This window comes from Heptranchias perlo, chromosome 1 (assembly GCF_035084215.1).
Source record: "Heptranchias perlo isolate sHepPer1 chromosome 1, sHepPer1.hap1, whole genome shotgun sequence".
Taxonomy (NCBI): domain Eukaryota; kingdom Metazoa; phylum Chordata; class Chondrichthyes; order Hexanchiformes; family Hexanchidae; genus Heptranchias; species Heptranchias perlo.
Genome location: NC_090325.1, coordinates 87,584,195 through 87,607,039, shown reverse-complemented (window position 1 = coordinate 87,607,039; position 22,845 = coordinate 87,584,195). Strand labels below are relative to the sequence as shown.

Sequence of the window (22,845 nt, the reverse complement as noted above, 5' to 3'; positions counted from 1 at the left end):
TTGATCACCAATGTTGTATCTGCAAGTCTGAAGTTGACCTCCCAGAGGCTAGCTATTTTAACTCCTCCTCCCATTCCCACATTGACTTCTGCATCTTTGGACTCTTGCATTATCCAACAAGGTTCAGTGCAAACTTTATCTTTATCATTGGCATAGAAGATCCGTTTGTAGTTTTCAGGACACCTTAAAAAACTGACCAATGTCATTTTAGTCCACCCATAAATTGTTGGACTTAATTGTGCTTTTCTACATTAAAAAAAGAAATTAAGAATTTGCATTTATATAGCATCTTTCACATCTTCAGGACATCCCAAAGCACTTCAGAGCCAATGTATTACTTTTGAAATGTAGTCATTGTTGTTGCATAGGCAAACGCGGTAGCTAATTTTGGCGCAGCAAGGTCCCACAAACAGCAATGAGATGAATGATTAGTTAATTTGTTTTAGTGTTGTTGGTTGAAGGATGAATGTTGGCCAAGAAACCAGGAGAATTCCCCTGCTATTCTTCAGATACTGCCAAAAAACTTTTATATCCACCTGAACATCCACCTCATTAGTACCTAAAGAGTGAACACTTTTAAAGATGACAACTTTTGAATCTACTATTTGAATTAATATGAATAAGTATGATGCAAGAAAATCAGAAATCAACAAATTAATTTTAAAAGGATCATGGGTGCTCTGTACCTCTTTTGTTGCTCAACAATGACTTTTATCATGTGTCTCTATAACATTGCCTAAAATAAACATACTGCTTTTTTATTATTTATGTTATATGCATTACAAACAATGAATAAACAATTAACATGTCTACATTTCCAAAATATATTTGTACTTACCATGTCAGTATCTGAAACAGGTCCAAAACTTGTGACATAGATATCCGTATTGACTTCTGTTATTCTCTCTGATAAAATAAGAAAATATACAGGCCTGATATTTTTCAATAGATAATCTAAATAATTTTAAACAATCCCCCTCCCAAACAAATGAAAAAACATCTTTACATACTACACCCTATCATAAATATAAACTTTTCAGTTTATCATAAGGCATGGGCTCCTTATTTTGTTCATGTTCTAAATTTACTACACAATACATATTGTTCTAACACAGTAAATGCTTAGCTCAAAAGAACTATGTTATAGTGACAATGAAATATGCGGTGAATATTCAGCATTAGAAAATACAGAGCAATTATTTTTTGCGCACACATACCCAAACACTGCCTTCTGGGAGGGGCTACTCATTTTCCAATGAATGGCAGTGACGGCACTGATGATAATGACATTTGAACGTGGGTTTCAGTCCATATCTGTGCAAAGGATGAAATACTAATGCCCTGATAAATTGTAGATCCAAAATGGCAGCTTGGCCAGCCCTTTCTCTTTTGTCTGTGTGATGCATTGAATCAGTTTATAACATGCAATGACAGAATTCCTAACTCCTTTCACAACAGCTGAATGCAGTTTGAGCAAACTTATTTGCAGAATTTATTCACTCATGTACAAGACAATCTCTAATTGGTTTTCATGATCACCTAAAGTAGTATAATCACAAGTGTTCACATTTAACTATGTGCCTGAATACAAAAAAAATGTCAAAACTCAAATCTGAAATTGATATGAAGACAGAGGGAATGGGATAAAACACACAGCCCTGGGGAATCCTGAGTTGTTACTGGAAAAAGAAAGCAATCTGAAAAGAAACAAGACAGCCTTGAACATAGCTTTGGGGGAGGCCATACGACAGTAAGTTGTTCAGAAATGCATGGTACGAGACTCTGTCTAAAACAATGAGGTATCTGAGGCAATGACATGATTCACCAAAGTGTTCAAGAGCAGATTTCCAGAAGTGCATAACTGGTAATCACTCCCATCTGAAATATTGTGCATTATTATGATGTCATATACCAGCAATGTACTGACATTTAATGACACAAATATCCCCATTCTACATTCCATGGCTAATATCTTTGACTAAACAAAGAAATTACAACCTGTATGCTAGCTAAGTTGTGAATCCCCAGAGAAAGGAGACTAATTTTTGCAAGTAGAACACAACATGTTGGTGATAAAGGAGCTGGTACTAATTATCCAACTTAGGACGTAGATACAGCAGTTATATGAACAGCAGACATCTTCACAAACAATGTACATCACCTATAAAAAGGGTATATACCTACCATTTGATGTGTTTGCAAATCCCTACACGGCCTTGGCCCTCCGTATCTCTGTAACCCCCTCCAACCCTACAACCTTCCAAGATCTCTGCGCTCCTCCAATTCTTATCTCTTGCGCATCCCCAATTTTCATTGTAACACGATTGGCGGCCGTGCCTTCAGCTGCCTAGGCCTAAGCTCTGGAATTCCCTCTTTAAACCTCTCCACCTCTCTGTCCTCCTTTAAGACGCTCCTTAAAACCTACCTCTGTAACCAAGCCTGTGCTAATATCTCCTTATGTGTTTGGTGTCAAATTTTGTTTCATAACACTCCTGTGATGCTACTTGGAACATTTTACTATGTTAAAGGCACTATATAAATGCAATTTGTTGTTGTTGTTGTGTTATTATACACATAATAAACAGTAATTTCTGGTTTTACATGTGTAATTATAATTCTGAGCTGGGCAGAAGCAGGAGATATTTAACTTATTAAAATCATCGATTTTCCATTTTTCCCATCATGTTTCAAGTAGGGTTGGGCAAATTACCTTTACTAGGATCAGGAACATCCAAATTGTAGTCTAATAGTACTGGTTACAAGCTGGCTTAATGCTAAATATTCTAATAGTGTGAACTTAAGAAAAATCAATGGTGAAAAGGCCATGCAGTCCACTGAAGCTCATCCCTCTAGTACATTCATTCTCCCATCATGGTATCTAATTATGTTTTGAATAACACCAATACTTTTGCTTTTATTACTTTATTTGGTAGAGTTCCAAATGTATATCACTCTCAGAATAAAGATGGTTTTCTTGATTCCTGTTCTTTCTTAGGCTCCCACTTTGAAATAACAATCTGGGATGACTGTCTATACCATTTAATATTTTATACGCTCTGATAAGGTCCCCTTAAGTTCCTTCTTGCTAGACCGTAAAACCTTCCTAGCTCATCACTTTTACACTTGGGGTCAGTCTTGCCACTGTTTAAAAGCAGCAGCAGACCTGCAACAAGAGAAAACTGCAGTGTGAACAGGTAAGTGATTGGTAGTGACTGTGGGCTAAGTTTTAAGTTAACATATAGCATAGAACTAAATTTTAAAAACTAATCTTAATTTAATTAATCTAATAAATTAAACGAGGTAAATAATTTGATTAACACTAAATTACTTAATGGGACAACAGGAGATGTGTTGCTGCTGCAATATGTGGGAGCTTGTGGACATTTTTGTCCAGGGCGACTACATCTGCAGTAAGTGAACTTTGGCTCCGAGTTGAGGAGCTGGAATCCAAGTTGTGGACATTGCGAGACCTCAGGGAGGGAGAAAGCTACCTGGACCTTTTGTTCCAGGAAGCAGCCACACCCTTTAGATTAAATACTTTAGAATTGATACGTGGTCAGGGACAGGAGGGAGTGGCTGCGAGTGAGGCAGGTACGGGGATCCAGGAGGTAGCATTGCAGGAGCCTCAGTCCCTGCGCTTGTCCAATAGATTCAAGGTTCTTGCAACCCTTGTGGACAAGTGCGAGGACTGCGGGGAGGACCAGCAAACTGATCACGGCACCGTGGTACAGGAAGCTGTTCAAGTGGGGGGAGCAAAAAGGAAGGTGGTTGTAGTAGGCAACAGTATAGCTAGGGGCATAGACAATGTTCTCTGCAGCCAAGAGCATGAGTCCCGAAGGCTATGTTGCCTACCCGATGCCAGGGTTAAGAACATCTCCTTCGGGATGGAGAAGAACTTGGAGTGGGAGGGGGAAGATCCAGTTGTTGTGGTCCACGTAGGTACCAACGACATAGGTAGAACTAATAGAAAGGTTCTGCTGAAAGAGTTTAAGCAGCTAGGGACTAAATTAAAAGGCAGAACCACAAAGGTAATAATCTCTGGATTATTACCTGGGTCACAAGCAAATTGGCATAGAGTAAATAAGATCAGATAGATGAATGCGTGGCTCAAAGATTGGTGTGGGAGAAACGGGTTTCGATTCGTGGGGCACTGGCACCAGCTCTCTCTGGAGAAAGAGAGAGCTGTTCCGTTGGGGTGGACTATACCTGAACCATGCTGGGACCACAGTTCTAGCAAATCGAATAACTAGGGAGGTAGATAGGGCTTTAAACTAAATAAGGGGGGGAGAGGGTCCTAGTGGAGAGAAATCTAGAATGCTAAAGAGAAAAGACAAAAAAGCAGTGCAGGAAAGAGACTGGGGTAAGGATAACCAGGTTGCATCAGGAAGGGACAGAGCGTACAAACAAAAGGGTGCACGATATATATAAGGGTCCGGATAAGAAAATATGGTATTAAGACAAATAGGGCCATAGGGCAAAAAAATGTTAAGATATCTAAAAACATTAAAAAGACAGATCTAAAGGCACTGTCTCTGAATGCACGAAGCATTCGTAATAAGGTAGAGGAATTAACAGCGCAAATAGATGTAAACGGATATGATATAATTGCGATTACGGAGACATGGCTGCAAGGTGACCAAGGCTGGAAGCTGAATATCCAAAGGTATTCGATATTTAGGAAGGACAGGCAAAAAGGAAAAGGAGGTGGGGTGGCGTTGTTAGTAAAGGATGAAATCAGAGCAATAGTGAGAAAGGATATTGGTTCAGAAAATCAAGATGTAGAATCAGTCTGGGTGGAGTTAAGAAGCACCAAGGGGCAGAAAACACTGGTGGGAGTTGTCCACAGGCCTTCAAACAGTAGTGGTAATATAGGGGATGGCATCAAACAGGAAATTAGAGATGCATGTAACAAGGGTACTACAGTAATCATGGGTGACTTTAATCTACATATATACTGGCCAAACCAAATTAGCAATAATACTGTGGAGGATCAATTCCTGGAGTGTGTACAAGATTTTTTTTTTAGACCAGTACATTGAGGAGCCAACCAGGGAACAGGCTATCCTAGATTGGGTAATGTGCAATGAGAAGGGGTTAATTAATAATCTTGTTGTGCGGGGTCCTTTAGGGAGGAGTGACCATAACATGATAGAATTCTTCATTAAGATGAAAAGTGAAGTAGTCCAATCTGAAACTAGGGTCCTAAATCTAAATAAAGGAAACTACAATGGTATGAAGAGTGAGTTGGCTATGATAGATTGGGAAGCTTCATTAAAAGGCATGACGGTGGATAGGCAATGGCTAACATTTAAGGAACGAATGCCTGAATTGCAACAATTATACATTCCTTTCTGGCACAAAAACACAAAAGGAAATGCGGCCCAACCATGGCTAACAAAAGAAATTAAGGATAGTATTAGATCCAAAGAGGAGTCATATATAGTTGCCAGAAAAAGTAGCAAGCCTGAGGATTAGGAGTAGTTTAGAATTCAGCAAAAAAGGACCAAGAGATTGATTAAGAGGGGAAAATAGAGTATGAGAGTAAACTTGCAAGGAACATAAAAGTGGACTGTAAAAGCTTCTACAAGTATGTAAAAAGAAAAAGATTAGTGAAGACAAATGTAGGTCCCTTACAGTCAGAAAGGGGAGAATTTATAATGGGGAACAAGGAAATGGCAGAGCAATTAAACAAATACTTTGGTTCTGTCTTCACGGAAGAGGACACAAATAACTTCCCAGAAATGCGAGGGAACCAAGGGACAAGTGAGAAGGAGGAATTAAAGGAAATTAGTATTAGTAAAAAAAAAGTGCTGGAGAAATGAATGGGACTGAAAGCAGATAAATCCCCAGGGCCTGATAATCTGCATCCCAGAGTACTAAAAAAAAGGTAGCCATGGAAATAGTGGATGCATTAGTTGTCATCTTCCAAAATTCTATAGACTCTGGAACAGTTCCTGCAGATTGGAGGGTGGCAAATGTAACCCCACTATTTAAAAAAAGGAGGGAGAGAATAAACAGGGAACTACAGACTGGTTAGCCTAACAGCAATAGGAGGGAAAATGCTAGAGTGATAACAGGACACTTAGAAAATATCAACGGGATTAGACAAAGTCAACATGGATTTATGAAAGGGAAATCGTGTTTGACAAACCTACTGGAGTTTTTTGAGGATGTAACTGGTAGAATAGATAAGGGAGAACCAGTGGATGTGGTTTATTTGGATTTTCAGAAGGCCTTTGATAAAGTCCCCCTGACTCCCCAAAGCCTTTCCACCATCTACAAGGCACAAGTCAGGAGTGTGATGGAATACTCTCCGCTTGCCTGGATGAGTACAGCTCAAACAACACTCAAGAAGTTCGATACCATCCAGGACAAAGCAGCCCGCTTGATTGGCACCCCATCGACCACCCTAAACATTCACTCCCTTCACCACCGGCGCACTGTGGCTGCAGTGTGTACCATCCACAGGATGTACTGCAGCAACTCGCCAAAGCTTCTTCAACACACCATCACGACTTTGAAATATATCGTCGTTCCTTCATTGTCGCTGGGTCAAAATCCTGGAACTCCCCTCCTAACAGCACTGTGGGAGAACCTTCACCACACGGACTGCAGCGGTTCAAGAAGGCGGCTCACCACCACCTTCTCAAGGGCAATTAGGGATGGGCAATAAATGCTGGCCTTGTCAGCGACGCTCACATCCCATGAATGAATTAAAAAAAACATAAGAGGTTAGTGTGCAAAATTAAAGCACATGGGATTGGGGATAACATACTGGCATGGATTGAAAATGGGTAACAGACAGGAAACAGAGAGTAGAAATAAATGGGTCTTTTTCGGGGTGGCAGGCAGTGACTGGTAGGGTACCGCAGGGATCAGTGCTTGGGCCCCAGCTATTCACAATATATATCAATGGTTTGGATGAGGGAACTAAATGTAACATTTCCAAGTTTGCAGACGACACAAAACTAGGTGGGATTGTGAGTTGAGATGAGGATGCAAAGAGGCTTCAAGGCGATTTAGGCAATTTGAGTGAGTGGGCAAATACATGGCAGATGCAGTATAATGTGGATGAATGTGAAGTTATCCACTTCGGAAGGAAAAACAGAAAGGCAGAGTATTATTTAAATGGTGATAGATTGGGAAATGTTGATGTCCAAAGGGACCTGGGTGTCCTTGTACACCAATCACTGAAAGTAAACATGCAGGTGCAGCAAGTAGTTAGGAAGGCAAATGGTATGTTGGCCTTCATTGCAAGAGGATTTGAGTACAGGAGCAAGGATGTCTTACTGCAGTTATACAGGGCATTGGTGAGACCACACCTGGAATATTGTGTGTAGTTTTGGTCTCCTTACCTAAGAAAGGATATACTTGCCAGAGTGGGAGTGCAGCGAAGGTTCTCCAGACTGATTCCTGGGACGGCAGGACTGTCGTATGAGGAGAGATTGTGTCGACTCGGCCTGTATTCACTCAAGTTTAGAAGAATGAGAGGGGATCTCATTAAAACATATAAAATTCTGACAGGGCCAGACAGACAGGATGCAGGGAGGATGTTTCCCCTGGCTGTGGGATCCAGAACGAGGGGTCACAGTCTCAGGATACGGGGTAGGACATTTAGGACTGGGATGAGGAGAAATTTCTTCACTCAAAGGGTGATGAACCGATGGAATTCTCTACCACAGAAGGCTGTGGAGGCCAAGTCACTGAATATATTTAAGAAGGAGCAAGATAGATTTCAAGACACAAAAGAGATCAAGAGGTATGGAGAGAGAGCGGGAATATGGTATTGAGATAGAGGATCAGCCATGATCATACTGAATGGCGGAGCAGGCTCGAAGAGCCGAATGTCCTACTCCTTCTCCTATTTTCTATGTTTCTATGTTTTCTGCACTCTTTCTAACTCAAGTAATTTTTTTTTTGTGGCACAGTGGCTGAAACTGATCACAGTATTATTCTATGTGTGATCTGAGCAGTGCATTGTGATACATGTGGTCTCACTGGCTATTGTAAAACCTTCTGTAGATTTATATTCTACAGTTCTAACTACATATCCGAACATTTTATTAGCTTATGTATTTACTTAGCTATTTCAGGTCATTAACTGACCTGATTAAGGGATTATGTGAGGAGGGGTGGGATTTTTTAGAAAACTGGGACTGTTTCCCGTACTGGGGGAAACACTCCCAGTTCAAATGGACGTGTTGCAGCCATCAGCCTGTGGCAGCTGCAAAGGTCCATTTGACAGGTGGGGGGGAGGGAGACTTTGGACAAAGTTTGGCCTCCACCACCCTCCTCCTAACAATAAAATTCACCAACTTGCACACTTACCCTGGTGTCCAGACACATGTCCCCACAACACAGTGCTGTGACACATCCACCTGCACAGCAGGAGGGAGGGCAACGGCAGAGAGAGATGCGTCGCAGAAGGCACTGCACTTGCCACAGGGTCTACAGACCGAGGCTCAGCAGCAGTGCACACGGAGGCTCAGAGTCATTCGACATGTAGTCGTGGACATCTGCAGCCTCCTTCATACTGAGCTGCTCCCGACTGGCCTGGGCACCATCTTCTTACCTGTCCCTGTCAAAGTCACCACTGCCCTCAACAACTTCTCCTCCGCATCCTTCCAGGGTGCCACCGGGGACATCGCCGACGTCTCTCAGTTGTCTGCACAAAAGAGCCCTGCAAATACACCTACACCCACTCTGCAGTGACACAATGGGTGCCATTAGTTGAGGGTCTTCATAGTGATCCTCAGGAAAGGGCATTATTGCACAAACCAGACAAGATTCGCAAAGACGTGGCAGTAGTGGTGACAATATAATATGTAATGTGAGTTGATCAGAAATTAAATATAGGTAAAAACCATGACAAACCCTCAAACACCCTTGTGCAACCCCTTCATGCTCACGACACGTTTGCCTTACGCTGCCTACTGCACATATGTGACGCATGCCCTGTGGCTGCCGCACAGGTAGTGGCAGGTTGAGTGAGGCCGACCGTGAAAGAGATGCATGAGAGGATGAATATGAGATAGAGCCATGAGATTGTATGAGGATTGGGTTGAGTGGTAGTGGCGGGATGAGTACTGGCGAGGTGAGTAGGTGCAGGTCAGATGAGGATGAGCTTTGAGTGGGTGTGAGGAGTGATGTGACAGAGTAGCGTTGGCTGTGCATAAGGAGATGTGGGGTGGGGGCGGTGATGTAGCAGACGGAGTGTAGGGGAATGAGTAAGTGTACTCACTTCGGCTGACCTACTTAGGTCATTGCAGCGCCTCCGGCACTGTATGCAGGTGCGCGATATGTTGGTGGTGCAGGTGACCTCCTCTGCCACCTCGAGCCAGGCCTTCTTGGTGGCAGAGGCAGGCCGCTTCCTCCCGCCCGCCGGGGGAAAGATCTCAGTCCTCCCCCTCCTCCTCACCCAATCCAATAATACCTGGAGTGAGGCATCATTAAACCTGGGAGCAGCCTTCCCCCTGGGCTGCTCCATGCTGTAATTTTTCCTATTTCCTGCAGCATCAGTCAGTGGAGGACTGCCCCTTTAAATAGGGCTCCTCCAGCTGACAGCGTATGCTGCGCATGCACAGTCCGCCCGCTGCGCAGCTTTCCAGCGCAAAACCCGGAAGCCAAGGTAAGTGGCTCCAATTTGCCTGCGATTCCTTGTGGAGCACCCCGATTTCACTGGGCGTGTTACCCACGCGCCCAGTCGACCCCCCCACTACGAACCCGCCGCCCTCCGAATATCAGGCCGTATATTTCAGTTCACCCTGTCTATAATTTTTGTTTAATTATTTAATTATTATTTAGTGAACAGTAAAAACAACAGGTCTTGAATCAGATAATGATTTATTGTTCTGTTTAGCCATAGTGCTTTTACCTGAAACATAACCATTTATTATCATGAGGCCCACTGAGAATGTGACAGCTTGTAGGTTTGCAATGGAGAGCGACGCACAGACAGTAGCTCTTGTATTGGACTGAATTTTTCTATTGCAATTATTATTTTGTAAATTAAAGCCTACAGCATTTTGACTACAGGCATTTTCGGGCTTCTTTGAATACCTGGGAGATATACTTTAGTAATGCAAATCAGTATCAGAGGTCAGTATTGGTTTTCTATTCATCAAGCATATTTCTTTCTCATGAGACCCTACTGGTCGATTATTATTCGTAGTAAAACTGAACAGATGTCAATCCCCTTGTTTACATGCCTTCAAGGCATGTGTTAATTGCCAAGGAACCTATTTCTATGCATATGTAATACAAAGTAGCCAGTATTCATGATATTAAAATAAGTAAGCTCCATTTTGTTATTTAAATGCTGTACAGTTTTCCTTTATGCTGTTTTGCTTAAATATACCATTTTCAAAAGGGGGTATGAGTGATGTCCCAGAACTATGCTTGCAAAGGCTGTTTACCAGAACCAGATTAAGAATTCTTGGGGCCCTGGAAGAAGTTACTTACCTGCAGAGCAACTGGGAAAGCAGGAGGATAGGAGGAAAAGGAATAAATTCATATCACTGTGGCACTGTAGGAGTTTTCATGAGACTGGGAACGGGAAGGGTTTGGCACCAGAAACTGTTGTGCCTCCTGCAAGAAGTTCCAAGAACTGGGAGGCGCGCATAAATCACATGCGCGAGCAAACCACAAGCGTGATGCATGAACTATACTTCTGGATTATCTCCCTGGTTGCTTGCTCGCAGCAGTTCCTGGGAGATCTCAGCGTCCCATATATGGCTGGGATCTCTGGGCATGGACCCCATGCGTTAATCCGTTCCTTAGAACAATAGGGCTAAAATCCGCAGCACTTTCCTCCCAGATAAGTCTTATGTTGGGAATTCCACGTTGCCTTTAAAGGGAAAGAGCCTCCATGCACCCCAAACAAGGCCAACAGTGTTGCAGGAGGCAGGGACTCCCAACACCAGGTGTTTCCACATCCCTGGCCTTTCAGTAGCCGGACAGATCATCAGTAGCTAGTTAAAAGAAAAAGAAAGAACTTGCATTTATATAGCGCCTTTTACAACCTCAGTACTTCCCAAAGCACTTTACAGCCAATGACATACTTTTGAAGTGTAGTCACTGTAGCAATGTAGGAAACGCAGCAACCAATTTGCACATTGCAATGTCCCACAAATGACCAGATAATCTGTTTTAGGGCTGTTGATTGAGGGATAAATATTGACCAAGACACCGTGGAGAATTCACCTACTCTTCTTCGAATAGTGCCGTGGGCTCTTTTACGTCCACCTGCAAGGGCAGACGGGGCCTTGGTTTAATGTCTCATCCAAAAGTGGAGCAGTGCAGCACTCCCTCAGCACTCCACTGGAGTGTCAGCCTAGATTTTAGATTTCAGTACACTGGGTGAGATCTGGGGTACCGGCTCTCTGAATAGTGGAATTGGGGTGTGGACTGCCGAAGAAACCAAATTTTTTCAGAAAATTTCAGTCCCTTTACAAAGCCTCCTTCAGTGGACTGGTGCCCCAGATGCGCCCTATTGGCACAGGTGCCCACGACCAGAATGCAAATGAGGGAACTTCCCCCTGGTCCCAGAAATTCTGTCGGAATCAGTGACAGAGGTTCCAAAGGTTTTCAGCCCCAATGTTTTCACATAAAGTCCATAATAGGTGGAGGTGCTCCTGATACGGCAGAAACATTCCAGAGTTCTGGTTCTCTTTTACAGAAGGTGCTTTGTTTGCTCAATCACTTTACAGTTCATTCAGAGGCAGCCCTAACAAGTTAATTGAAAATAGATCCATTAAAAATGAATAAAGCAGATAGTGTGCTTTTACTGATGTTTCTTGCATTTGCCATTTCAGTCCTTAATCAACTAAGATTCTTCTCTCTAAAAGATAACACATTCAAACCCGAGGCATTGCTGTGCAACTCAAAGCAAATCGTACTTTCATGGGAATAACCCAGCAGCGACTTTCTTTGACTCGCAAAAGAGCATATTCTAAATTAATAAGAATCAACAAGAAAATCCTTTGAAAGAAATCACAGTGTGCGTTATGAAAAGAAGGCTTGTTTCATGGATGTTAAAGAATACAAGGCACCTTGAATCATTGTACTCTTTTATAGATTCATACCATAAATATTCTTCCATTGTACAAATTGTGTACTGTATTCAGCTGTATTTTGTCAGAAAGATAACCTGGTATTCCAATCATACCAGACATTTATTCATACCATGAAGGACAAGACCATAAAGGGTGGTTACCAACAAGAACAAGCAACGGTAGTCTTCAGGGGGAGGTAATGGAAAAAGTGGGCTGTTTCATCTATCTGGAAAACATAATAACAGCCGATAGAGAACTCAAAATGGAGATGAATCACAGAGTCGGTAAGGCTGCTGCTGCTTTTCAGCTGCTAAGATCTGGAATATTAAAAGGAACACTAAAGACCTAGGAGAACTCAGTACCATCTGGCCTACCGAATGGCAGTAAAATCTCGCAAAGTAAACATTGCTTAGAAAGAATAATGAAGATAAAATGGCTATGCCGGATAAGGAATGTCATAGTGCTGCGCTAGTTGGGGAACAGGCCAAGCAGAAACAGTGTCAAAGAAAGAATATCAGGGACACATCATGAAGAAACTCTCACAAAATATCCATGGCAGGTACTGGGCTGGGAGGTGGTGGGCTGCAGACAGAGAGAAGGTTAATGCGTAACTTGGAGAAGGGAGATTGAGAAAGATGCAGGGCTGATGAATACCAGCTGAAGCGAGTTTATGCCTTTTCTTAATTTAAACAATAAGGAGACACTGGGTTGTCCCAGTGTCATCAAACAAAAACAAACAAAAGTGCCCCCTTTTAAACAGGCACAACTAATAGAAAACTAAATCATAAAATAAAAAGGAAACTTATCAAATTAAATAATAATACTATTACCCCTGTCTACCATACACTCCAGTCCCTTTGGTGCCCACCAGTTGCGGAAGGCCTCAAGCGGGTTTTATAGCCTTGCAAAGAACAGAGGCATCAGATATCAGTAAGTTACCTCTTGTGTGGCTCAGCACGAGTAGGCTTAAGTCTAAGTCAAACAAATGACACCGTACACAATTAGTTCATAGGTCATTATCATTAATGCTTTCCCACTTGTGTCATTCTGCCTCCACAATGCTCAATGTACTTTGATGCATATGAGCTAAAAAAAAGGGCCAATTCCGCACTCCCATGCTGCGGTACGAGTGCATTACACAGGCCATGATTTTCCATCTGGGCAGAAAATCACAGGCTGCGTGCCTGCGAATTCCGACAATTCGCTCCCTGGAAGTACAGATTCAACCCGTATATGTTGGCCTTGAAATGACACTGTGTGATAATAATGATTGCTTCAAGTGTTCATCTGTAATACTTCTTTACATTTACTATTTATTTTTAAAAATGGATTATGCCTGCACAGCGTAATAACTTTTTTCAGCATTGCACCCACGTCCTGGGGGCAAAACGTCCAACATTGATGCACTCTGCTATCTCTGCCCACTCGTGCCAGGCAGCTTTCCTGGATATCCCTTCTCCTGCCGACCTCCTCCACTAAAACCTCCAATGGAGCATTCGCAAACCGGGGGACCCTTGCAGCTTCTGCTGTGCCTGCCATTGTGCAGAATCTTCAGTTGCATGTAAGAGGTGCAGGCTGCCTTTAAATGGCATCAGCAATGTACAAAATTGACGGCCTTGCTTAGGCGAGCTGCCAATGAAGAGCACGAGTAAATTAATGAGGAGCTCGAATTTGGGGTCTTCTTTGTGGCCACGTAATCGGGCGCGCCCTTCAAGTGTGGTGCCCATTCTGCGCATGAAAACCTCTCACTCTCTCTGATAAGCAAAAATATTCACACTGATTTTTTTTATAAAGTACAGCAAAGATCTAGCAGTGAGTCTTAAGCAGGATTTCAATATTGCGGTTTACTGACTTTCAAGAAAGATCTCACAACTCAAGAGAAGGATACGAAGATGTTCCTCAAAGATAGTATACATAAGTGCGCTGTTGTTTCTAATTGTGTATCACACATTCTTAAACAAAATTATTGAAGTTTTTTTATATTTTATAGCAATACAGAAATCCAAAAAAATTAAGATATCTTATTGTTCCCAATTATGGTTCATGATGATTTCAAATGATCAGCACCAATCTCCACATGATATCAAGAAACGGCTGAGTGCACTGGATACAGCAAAGCTTATGGGCCCTGACAACATCTCAGCTGTAGTGCTGAAGACTTGTGCTCCAGAACTAGCTGCGCCTCTAGCCAAGCTGTTCCAGTACAGCTACAACACTGGCATCTACCCGACAATATGAAATATTGCCCAGATATGTCCTGTCCACAAAAAGCAGGACAAATCCAATCTGGCCAATTACCGCCCCATCAGTCTACACTCAGTCATCAGCAAAGTGATGGAAGGTGTCATCGACAGTGCTATCAAGCGGCACTTACTCACCAATAACCTGCTCACCGATGCTCAGTTTGGGTTCCGCCAGGACCACTCGGCTCCAGACCTCATTACTGCCTTGGTCCAAACACGGACAAAAGAGTTGAATTCCAGAGGTGAGATGAGAGTTACTGCCCTTGACGTCAAGGCAGCATTTGACCGAGTGTGGCACCAAGGAGCCCTAGTAAAATTGAAGTCAATGGGAATCAGGGGGAAAACTCTCCAGCAGTTGGAGTCATACCTAGCGCAAAGGAAGATGGGACTGGTTGTTGGAGGCAAATCATTTCAGCCCCAGGGCATTGCTGCAGGAGTTCCTCAGGGCAGTGTCTGAGGCCCAACAATCTTCAGCTGCTTCATCAATGACCTTCCCTCCATCATAAGGTCAGAAATGGGTATGCTCGCTGATGATTGCACAGTGTTCAGTTCCATTCGCAACCCCTCAAATAATGAAGCTGTCTGAGCCCGCATGCAGCAAGACCTGGACAACATCCAGGCTTGGGCTAATAAGTGGCAAGTAACAGTCGCGTCAGACAAGTGCCAGGCAATGACCATCTCCAACAAGAGAGTGTCTAACTACCTCCCCATGACATTCAACAGCATTACCATAGCCGAATCCCCCACCATCAACATCCTGGGGGTCACCATTGACCAGAAACTTAACTGGACCAGCCACATAAATACTGTGGCTACAAGAGCAGGTCAGAGGCTGGGTATTCTGCAGCGACTGACTCACCTCCTGATTCTCCAAAGCGTTTACATCATCTACAAGGCACAAGTCAGGAGTGTGATGGAATACTCTCCACTTGCCTGGATGAGTGCAGCTCCAACAACACGCAAGAAGCTTGACACCATCCAGGACAAAGCAGCCCGCTTGATTGGCACCCCATCCACCACCCTAAACATTAATTCCCTTCACCACCGGCGCACTGTGGCTGCAGTGTGTACCATCCACAGGATGCACTGCAGCAACTCGCCAAGGCTTCTTCGACAGCACCTCCCAAACCCACGACCTCTACCACCTGGAAGGACAAGGGCAGCAGGTACATGGGAACAGCACCACCCGCACGTTCCCCTCCAAGTCACACACTATCCTGACTTGGAAATATATCGCCGTTCCTTCATCGTCGCTGGGTCAAAATCCTGGAACTCCCTTCCTAACAGCACTGTGGGAGAACCTTCACCACACGGACCGTAGCGGTTCAAGAAGGCGGCTCACCATCACCTTCTCAAGGGCAATTAGGGATGGGCAATAAACGCTGGCCTTGCCAGCGACGACCACATCCCATGAAAGAATAAAAAAAACATAGTGGGCATTTCCATTTGAAGAGAATGAACTTGCATGGTATAATCAGGAACGTAACGCATCCCATGTAGTTACAGTAAACCCTGTTAATGTAACAGGAAAACAAAGACAAGTATAATTAAAGGAAACAAAAGCTGCTATTACAGCAGCAATAAGGTCAATAGAGAAGAGGTTATCGAATAATTGCAGTGGAAATGGTAAAAGTTTTTTTCGATACGTTAGGAGTCAGAGGACCATTAAAGTAAAGAAATTAAGGATAGTATCCGACTAAAAACAAGGGGCCCGATGTTACCAGGGCTGCGGGTTCTCGGCGGGGGGCTATCGGGTGCGTGGGTAACGCGCCCGGCGAAATCAGTCAGCTCCCCGCGCGATCGTAGCATAATTGGATTCACTTACCTGGTCTTCCGGGTTACCCACTGCTGAGCTGCGCGTCGGGCGGGCTGCGCATGCGCAGTAAGATCTGTCAGCTGGAGGAGCTCTATTTAAAGGGGCAGTCCTCCACTGACAGATGCTGCAACAAATAGAAAAAAGTACAGCATGGAGCAGCCCAGGGGGAAGGCTGCTCCCAGTTTAATGATGCCTCACTCCAGGTATCAATACACGGGGTGAGGAGGAGGGGGAGGACAGAGATCTTCCCCCCGGCGGGCGGGAGGAAGCGGCCTGCCTCTGCCACCACGAAGGCCTGGCTCGAAGTGGCAGAGGAGGTCACCTGCAGCACCAACATATCGCCCACCTGTATACAATGCAGGAGGCGCTCCAATGACCTCAGTAGATCAGCCGAAGTGAGTACACTTACTCTTTCCCCTACACTCCGTCTGCCACATCACCACCCCCACCCCACATCTCCTTCTGCACTGCCAAAACTACTCTGTCACATCACCCCTCATACCCACTCAAACCTCATCCTCATCTTACCTGCACCTACTCACCTCGCCAGTACTCATCCCGCCACTACCACTCAACCCAATCCTCAAACAATCTCATGGCTCTATCTCATACTCACCCTCTCGTGCATCTCTTTCACGGTCAGCCTCACTCAACCTGCCACTACCCATGCTGCAGCCACAGGGCATGCATCACATATGTGCAGTAGGCAGCGTAAGGCAAACATGTCGTGAGCATGAAGGGGATGCACAAGGGTGTTTGAGGGTTTGTCATGGTTGTTACTTATATTGAATTTCTGACCAACTCACATTACATATTATATTGGCACAACTACTGCTATGTCTTCGCGAATCTTGTCTGGTTTGTGCAATAATGCCCTTTCCTGAGGATCACAATGAAGACCCACAACTGATGCCACCCATTGTGTCACTGCAGAGTGGCTGTAGGTGTATTTGCAGGGCTCTTTTGTGCAGACGACTGAGAGACGTCGGCGATGTCCCCGGTTGCACCCTGGAAGGATGCGGAGGAAAAGTTGTTGAGGGCAGTGGTGACTTTGACAGCGACAGGTAAGAAGATGGTGCTCGGGCCAGCCGGGAGCAGCTTGGCATGAAGGAGGCTGCAGATGTCCACGAATAATTGTCGAGTGACTCTGAGCCTCCGTGTGCACTGCTGCTCAGAGAGGTCCAGGAAGCTGAGCCTCGGTCTGTGGACCCTGTGGCGAGGGTAGTGCACTCTGCGATGCATCTCTCTCTGCGGTAGCCCTCCCTCCTGCTGTACAGGTGGATGTGTCACAGCACTCTGTTGTGGAGCTCCACGTGTCAGAGTTGGACGGCGTGGATGGCGAGGCTGGTGATGCTGTTCGCCCTCCGAGGGGTTCATGACTGCAGCTACGGCGGCCCCCATCCGGAAGATGTACATCTGAGGGGGTCTGCAAGGTAGGAACATGTCTCTGGACCCCGGGTTAAGTGTGCAAGTTGGTGACTTTGATCGTCAGGAGGAGGGTGGTGGAGGCCAAACTTTGTCCCAAGTGACAGAGTGGCCTCCTGCAATGTGTGAGGATCTCCCCCCACCCGACCTGTCAAATGGACCTTTGCAGCTGCCACAGGCTGACAGCTGCAACAGGTCCATTTGAACTGGGAGTGTTTCCCCCAGTGTGGGAAACAGTCCCAGTTTGCTCTAAAATCCCACCCCTCCTCACATAATCCCTTAATCAGGTCAGTTAATGACCTGAACAAGCGAAATAAATGTCTTCAAGTGGCATCCCGCTGGCTTTAATTGCCTGCGGGATTCCCACCAGCGGGGGCTGCGCGCACACGCCGGCGCGTCAGTGGGTAACCCGGAAGTGCGCGGGTTCGAGGCGGGATCCGGTCCCGCTCCGGGATTTCCCGATTTTCGGGGCCCCCCCGCCAGGAACGCACCCAATAGTGGGTGCTAAAATGCTGCCCAAGGACATATAAGTTAACCAAACTTAGTGGGAGGATCGAAGATTGGGAAGGCTTCAAAAGACAGCAAAAAGTAACTAAAGGATTGATTAAGAAAGGGAAGATAGATTATGAAAATAAATTAGCAAAAAATATAAAAACAGATAGCAAGAGTTTCTACAGTTATATAAAAAGAAAAAGGGTGGCTAAGGCAAACGTAGGTCCCTTAGAGGATGAGACCGGGAAATTAATGGTGGGAAGCATGGAGATGGCAAAAATGCTGAACAAATATTTTGTTTCAGTCTTTACGGTAGAGGACACTAAGAATATCCCAACACTGGACAAACAGGGGGCTCTAGGGGGGGAGGAGCTTAATACGATTAAAATCACTAAGGAATTGGTACTCAGTAAATTAATGGGACTCAAGGCGGGTAAATCCCCTGGACCTGATGGCTTACATCCTAGGGTCTTGAGGGAAGTGGCAGTAGGGATTGTGGATGCTTTGGTAATAATTTTCCAAAATTCTCTGGACTCAGCATAGGTCCAGGCTAATGTAACACCCTTATTTAAAAAGGGTAGTAGGCAGAAGGCTGGAAATTATAGACCAGTTAGCCTAACATCTGTGGTGGGTAAAATTTTGGAGTTTATTATTAAGGAGACAGTAACGGAACATTTAGATAAACATAATTTAATAGGACAAAGTCAGCATGAAGGGGAAGTCATGTCTGACAAATTTGCTTGAGTTCTATGAGGACATAATGTACAGGGTGGATAAAGGGGAACCAGTGGACGTAGTGTATTTAGACTTCCAGAAGGCATTCGACAAGGTGCCACATAAAAGATTATTGCTCAAGATAAAGAATCACTGGATTGGGGGTAATTTTCTGGCATGCGTGGAGGATTGGTTATCTAACAGGAAGCAGAGAGTTGGGATAAATGGTTCATTCTCGGATTGGCAACCAGTAGCCAGTAGTGTTCTGCAGGGGTCGGTGCTGGGTCCCCAACTCTTTACAATCTATATTAACGATTTGGAGGAGGGGACCGAGTGTAACACATCAAAGTTTGCAGATGATACAAAGGTGGGAGGGAAAGTAGAGAGTGAGGAGGACATAAAAAATCTACAAGGGGATATAGACAGGCTGGGTGAGTGGGCGGAGATTTGGCAGATGCAATACAATATTGGAAAATGTGAGGTTATGCACTTTGGCAGGAAAAATCAGAGAGCAAGTTATGATCTTAATGGCGAGAAACTGGAAAGTACTGCAGTACAAAGGGATCTGGGGGTCCTAGTGCAAGAAAATCAAAAAGTTAGTATGCAGGTGCAGCAGGTGATCAAGAAGGCCAACGGAATGTTGGCTTTTATTGCTAGGGGGATAGAATATAAAAACAGGGAGGTATTGCTGCAGTTGTATAAGGTATTGGTGAGACCGCACCTGGAATACTGCATACAGTTTTGGTCTCCATACTTAAGAAAAGACATACTTGCTCTCGAGGCAGTACAAAAAAGGTTCACTCGGCTAATCCCGGGGATGAGGGGGTGGACATATGAGGAGAGGTTGAGTAGATTGGGATTCTACTCATTGGAGTTCAGAAGAATGAGAGGCGATCTTATTGAAACATATAAGATTGTGAAGAGGCTTGATCGGGTGCATGCGGTGAGGATGTTCCCAAGGATGGGTGAAACTAGAACTAGGGGGCATAATCTTAGAATAAGGGGCTGCTCCTTCAAAACTGAGATGAGGAGAAACTTCTTCACTCAGAGGGTAGTGGGTCTGTGGAATTTGCTGCCCCAGGAAGCTGTGGAAGCTACATCGTTAAATAAATTTAAAACAGAAATAGACAGTTTCCTAGAAGTAAAGGGAATTAGGGGTTACAGGGAGCGGGCAGGAAATTGGACATGAAGCTGAGTTCGGATCGGTCAAGTCCCTGTGGGTGGCGGAGCAGGCCCAGGGGCTGAGTGGCCGGGTCCTGCTCCTACTTCTTGTGTTCTTTAGATTTGAGGTTAGGATCAGATCAGCCATGATCTTATTGAATAGCGGAGCAGGCTCGAGGGGCCGATTGGCCTGCTCCTGCTCCTATTTGTTATGTTCTTATGTTTTTAAAGACTTCACGGCCATTGAAAACTTACCTGGGACAGATATGAATGGACCCCCAAGGTTTGGCAGAGGCACTAAATGATTACTTAGCATCAGTCTTTACTCATGAAGACGATTCTCAACTATCAGCAATAAGTTACACTGTTAACAGTAAAATGAAAAATATTAAAATAGCTGAGGATACCGACAGAAAAAAGAATCTCAAAACAGATCAAGCTGCCAGGCCAGATGACGTCTACCCAAGGGTTTTTATGTGGTTTTTCGTCGAACTGGGTGGGTAGGGAATGTCTTAATCATAAAACATGAGGCATCAAGACTGTATGGGACAGGCTAGATGGACCAACTAGTTTTTACCTGTCTAGCACTGTTGTATGTTTGTGCGTATGTTCATGAATTTTAAAAATCAATTTTTTTGGTTTTTAAACAAATGTATCTCATACCTCTTGTATAAGCATAATATAGGATGTGAAATAAAGACCCTGATATTTACAGGGAGGTGGGGAGGATGCGGGGCAGGCTGAAAGCGGCAGGATAACCTGGGGAGGCCAGGGACACGGAGGTCCTGCCGAATTTAACAGCAGTATTTCATTATAATTCTTTTCTTCTGTTTCCCGCCCAGCAGTTGGCCAAATTAACAGGCCAGCCGGTTGTCGGGCAGGAAAACCAGCAGCAGGGAGCTGCAGCTGGGGATGCGTGGGGACAGTCGCTGGCAATCGGGAGACGATCAGGCTGCAGATCGGGCTTGGGGGTAGCGGGGGGGGGCGGCGAGATCGTCGATCCCAACACTGGCTAGAAAGAGGCCGCAATCGACAGAAGGGAGATCGAAGGATTCATTGAGGAGCCGGGGGGAGAACGCCTGCTCCTTCTGGCCCACAAAGTGTGTTATGAAAAGCACTTACCTTCTGGAGCCAGCAGTTCCTGCCTCCTTTTCGCAGCAATTAAATTGAAATCAGGCTCCCAATATCACTGTGGGAGCCAGATTTAAACATCTTAATGAGTGTCCCACCTTTCCACAGCAGAACACAGATACGCCACGCTATCAGCCACCGTAAAAATGGCAGCAAGCACATACTTGGACTTCGGCGTACAGGGCACAAATTCAAAATTTGCAGATGACACAAAACTTGGAAGGGTAGTAAACAGTGAGGAGGATAGTGATAGACTTCAAGAGGATATAGAGAGGCTGGTGGAGTGGGCGGACACGTGGGGCTCGAATTTAGCAGGCCTGCGGGTTCCCAGCGGGTGGTCCTCCGGGAGCGTGGTCAACACGCTCGGCGAAATTAGTGGGTTGCCCACGCGATCGTAGCAGGCAACCCACTAATAGGAATCAATTACCAGCTCCTCCGGGGTCCACGGCGCTGGCCTGCGCGTCGGTCGGGCTGCGCATGCGCAGTACGATCTGTCAGCTGGAGGCTCTCTAGTTAAAGGGGCAGTCCTCCACTGACAGATGCTGCAACCAATGGAACAAATTGCAGCATGGAGCAGCCCAGGGGGAAGGCTGCTCCCAGTTTAATGATGCCTCACCCCAGGTATCATCAGATGGGGTGAGGAGGAGGGGGAGGACACAGATCTTCCCCCCGGCGGGCGGGAGGAAGCGGCCTGCCTCTGCCACCAAGAAGGCCTGGCTCGAGGTGGCAGAGGGGGTCACCTGCGCCACCAACATATGGCCCACCTGCATACAGTGCAGGAGGCGCTGCAATGACCGCAGTAGGTCAGCCGCAGTGAGAACATGAAGTCTTTCCCCTACACTCCGTCTGCCACAACACTGCCCCCACCCCACATCTCCTTCGGCACCGCCAACACTATTCTGTCACATCACCCTTCATACCCACTCAAACCCCATCCTCATCTTACCTCCACCTACTCACCTCGCCAGTACTCATCCTGCCACTAACACGCGACCCAATCCTCATACAATCTCATTGCTCCATCCCATACTCACCCTCCCGTGCATCTCCCTCACGGCCAGCCTCACTCAACCTGCCACCACCTGTGCTGCAGCCACAGGGCATGCATCACATATGTGCAGTAGGCAGCGTAAGGCAAACGTGTCGTCAGCATGAAGGGGGTGCACAAGGGTGTCTGAGGGTTTGTCATGGGTGTTACCTATATTGAATTTCAGAACAACAAACAGCACACATTATATTGACACCACCATTGCCATGTCTCCGCGAATCCTGTCCGTTGTGTCCAATAATGGCCGCTCTTGGGTATCACTATGAGGACCCACCACTGATGCCACCCATCGTGTTACTGCAGAGTAGGTGCAGGTGTATTTGCAGGGCTCGTCCGCGCAGACGACTGAGAGACATCGGCGGTGCAGCCGGCTGCACCCTGGAAGGATGCGGAGAAGGTGTGGAGGGCAGTGGTGACTTTGACAGCAACAGGTAAGCAGTTGGTGCTGGGGCCAGCCAGGAGCAGCTCGGCATGAAAGAGGCTGCAGATCTCCACGACTACATGTCGAGCGAATCTGCGCCTCCCTGTGCACTGCTGCTCGGAGAGGTCCGGGGAGCTGCGCCTCGGTCTGTGGACCCTGTGGCGAGGGTAGTGCCCTCTGCGATGCGTCTCTCTCTGCGGTAGCCCTCCCTCCTGCTGTGCAGGTGGGCGTGCAACAACACCGTGTTGGGGGGATCCACGTCTCTGCGGCGGACGGCGTGGACTGCGAGGCTGCTGGGGCTGGTCATGCTCTTCGTCCTCCGAGGGTCTCCACACACCACC

At 45.6% G+C, this 22,845-nt stretch overlaps 1 protein-coding gene across 1 annotated transcript in view; it reads right to left on the bottom strand.

The window, feature by feature from the left end:
- The window catches only part of LOC137299215 (gamma-aminobutyric acid receptor subunit alpha-2-like), a 171,872-nt gene that overhangs the window by 117,994 nt on the left and 31,033 nt on the right, over positions 1–22,845 (bottom strand). Inside the window, exon 6 of the mRNA XM_067968247.1 lies at positions 839–906. Within this exon, the coding sequence (XP_067824348.1) occupies positions 839–906 (68 nt within the window). The remainder of the gene's footprint in view (positions 1–838; positions 907–22,845) is intronic.